The following is a 3,115-nucleotide window of genomic DNA, read 5'->3' as shown; positions in this document are numbered from 1 at the left end:
GCTACTGCATGGCTATCATGCAAATGGTGGTTGTGGCTTTCCTGGGGATGAAGAAGGCTCCGGGAAGATGTGCGGTGTAGCCGCGGAAAGAATCGCTGGAAAGGGTTCTCTCTCGGAGGGGGCTGATTAGGGGCAAGGTCAAAATGGTCATTTTCAGTATGTCAAACCATAGTGAAAATGATGAGAATGTAACGGGCTCGACGAGACGAAGACGTGGGCGTTGGTTTCACTTCATTCGGAGTCTCGAGAAAAATGTTATAGCCCGACGAAGTTCAGGGACCAATCTGTAAAAATAATCTCTACAAACAGGCCCCTGGTGACTAAACAGAAAGCGCATTAAGAAGAAACACGCCTTCGCTTCGGGGAAACGCACTTTTTGCTGAAATAGAGGCAGAATACACTTTCAGTAAACGAAAACATATTTTGGGCTCAAGAATAAGAGGATTACGCTTACTCCATATGAAAACGTACTTCCATAAGTATGCTTCCACTTATCCACGTGGACAGTGGTGGGGATGGTGGCGCGTGTGGCTGATGGGAGGGTCTGACTCCTTTCTCTCTCCTCCCGCTCCTTCTTCTCGCTCGCGCCCGACAGAAACAGAGAGCGGGGCGTGGCAGAGGCGCGGCTGGGCTTGGCCGGCGAAGTCCCGGCCGGCTCTGGTGGGCTCCGGCCGAGCTCCGTCCACCGGAGGGTGCTGAAGACGGCGACGCACCCGACCAGGGGGTTCACGCGTGCCGGGGAGAGGACGAGGCGATGGCAGCGTCGGCGAACAGGGAAGGGGAACCGACGTTGGGGCTCACGGGTCAGGTCGTCTCCGGAGGAGGGACTGGCACCGGTGGGGTCAGGGTGGAGTGCTGACTCCATTCAGAGGGAGAGAAGGTGCACGGGAGGCCTCCGACCGCGGTGGCTATGGAGTTAGAGAGCTCAGCAGCGGCGGTTGATCTTGGGGGCGAGGGCACGGGCGCCTCCGGCGACGAGTTGACGGCAGGGGGAGGTGCGTTGGGCTTTGGATGAGCTCCGGGTGCGGTCAGAAGGTGGAGGGGTTGACCGGCTAGCTCGTATTGAAGCCGAGCTTCACGGCGGCCATGGCCGCAATGGCGAGCGAAGAGAGGCTCTGGAGGCGAATGAAGGGCTCGGGGAGGCTTCTGGGAGGATGAGGAGGAGCTTGGAGTGCTCGGGAGGCGAGGGGAGTGGCTATTTACAGCCGGGTCGAGGCAGTTGAGCTTGGGTGTCGCCGCGGGGATCCGGCCAATGCTCTGCCGGCCACAGAAGTCACGGGGAGGCACGGGAACATTACGAGGGGGAAGTGGACGAGCTGCACACGGTCACGAAGACGAGAAACGCTCGGGGACACGAGGAGGAAGAGGACACGGCTGAGGAAGACGACGCGTTCATGGCCACGCACTGCTCGGCGAGGGTGACGGCTCGTCAGAGAAGAAGACGGAGGGGGCAAGGGCTCCAGAGGGATGACGGCTACTCGGGGAAGGCTCTAGACATGGTCGCGCACCGAGGGGGCAAGAGCACAGAGGGGGAGAAGAAGACAGAGGCGCCAAAGCGCGCGTTTGGCCTTCCCTACCCGTGATCACCACGGACAAAGCGTGTCCACGCTGCCTCCTGGGTGCCAACTCATATCTACGATGTAGTCCTTGATCCCCAAGGCATCCCAGAAGTTAAATAACAAGAGAAGGAGTCAAGGAGAGGTGTGAGGCATTGATTAAAGTTTGCTGCATCAAACTTTATCAAGCCACTGTGCTCAACAGGAAACTGATTGGGTCAAATGGTGTTGTCCAGGATGATTGACTACGGAAAGACAAGAATCCTGGGGATTTTGCAGGGAAATGGACCGGAGCTTAATATAGTTGCTTCACAACTGCATAATTTGGTCCAGAAACAAGATCATGAAGAAGCACTCATATGGAGTGTCAACTTGAGCTATCATTGGGCAAGGCAGAGTTATTTGGTCATGTGAAGATGTTGAAAAAGGTTTCATACCATTTGGATAAACCAAAATGGTACTTCCTTCACAAACATCCCCACTGACCAGAAGCTTGCAAAAATTCTAGAGCCACAATGGCTAGATGAAATATGCCCAAATTGGGTGGAGATGGGTTAAATGGATAATAGAAGTCCTAGAAAAATTTGCAGCCATAATGGAGCAAGATAAAATATACTTGCTTCACAAACTGAAATCGTGGACAGAAACAAAGATTTGAAGCTTTGCTCTCATGGAGGCATTACATGAGCTCAACTTTGGTGGAGGGATATGATAAGATGATATGAAGGGCCATGCAAAATTGCAACTCATTTGCATATGCCTAGCTTGTACCTCCTTCACAAATCTTCTTTCTGGACAGAAACTTTGGAAAATCATAATTAAATAATTACTAGGAAAATTAGGTTTAATTTTGTCATGTGGCAATTATATGGACAGGAAAAGATGTCCAAGGAGTTTGAGGTCAATTGGAAAAACGAAAATAGCACTTCCTTCACAATGTGCCATTTAGGGAAGAATAGGGAATGAATTATTTGAGGATGATGGTAAACTTGGCAAATGAAATATTTTGCCAAATTTAAGGAATATATGACCCAAATAATTTATGAGAATTATTTGGGAATTTTTGAAGTGATGGAAATATAGGTTACTTCACAACCTAGGGCAAAAAGGATTATTCCTTTAATAGAAAAGGAATATTCCCAATAAAAAGAATATTGGGATTTGGGCTAGGATGAAAATGACAGGGTCTTGGGAAAGATTAGGGTATGACAAGCCACTCTGGAAAGAAATAAGACGTCATCTTCTTTAGTTTCCAGACCACAAAGCCACGGAAAAAGAAAACTCAGTCAAAATCCTCAATAAATCAAAAGAAAAAGAAAGGGCCAAAAATCAGGTTGTTACACCGCTCTCTTTTTCCCCTTGGGAGGAGGGTTCTCTGCTTCCTCCTCCTCCTCCTCTTCCTCCTGGTCATCCTCGTCTTTGTCTTCCTCATCATAGGAAGGAGATTCGGTTCCTCCAGACACGGCACCCGAAGTCTCCTCGGGATGGAGGTCGCCTTGGCCTCCTTGGCCTTCTTCTTCTTCTTGTCTTTCTTCGTCGGCGCCTGATAGGGCGGCGGG

The 3,115-nt window shown here is 50.6% G+C and overlaps 1 protein-coding gene across 1 annotated transcript; it reads right to left on the bottom strand.

The window, feature by feature from the left end:
• Positions 1 to 266: 266 nt before the first annotated feature.
• Positions 267 to 1,267, bottom strand: LOC119304212. Its single transcript, XM_037581389.1, has 2 exons — positions 472 to 1,267; positions 267 to 379 (listed from the first exon to the last, which is right to left on the bottom strand). The coding sequence occupies exons 1-2, from the start codon at positions 863 to 865 to the stop codon at positions 321 to 323; spliced, it is 453 nt and encodes a 150-aa protein (XP_037437286.1). The 5' UTR covers positions 866 to 1,267; the 3' UTR covers positions 267 to 320.
• Positions 1,268 to 3,115: the final 1,848 nt, after the last annotated feature.

The sequence above is a fragment of the Triticum dicoccoides genome, chromosome 1B, assembly GCF_002162155.2.
Source record: "Triticum dicoccoides isolate Atlit2015 ecotype Zavitan chromosome 1B, WEW_v2.0, whole genome shotgun sequence".
Lineage (NCBI taxonomy): Eukaryota > Viridiplantae > Streptophyta > Magnoliopsida > Poales > Poaceae > Triticum > Triticum dicoccoides.
The sequence above is the reverse complement of the archived record's forward strand: the minus strand, read 5'-3'. Positions and strand labels throughout refer to the sequence as shown.

Bases quoted from the DNA above. Each gene is read 5' to 3' on its own strand.
- LOC119304212 (XM_037581389.1), bottom strand. From the start codon at position 865: ATGGAGTCAGCACTCCACCCTGACCCCACCGGTGCCAGTCCCTCCTCC. The intron at 380-471 runs GTACGTTTTCAT...CCTCTATTTCAG, and splicing joins GTGGAAGCATACTTATGGAA to CAAAAAGTGCGTTTCCCCGA.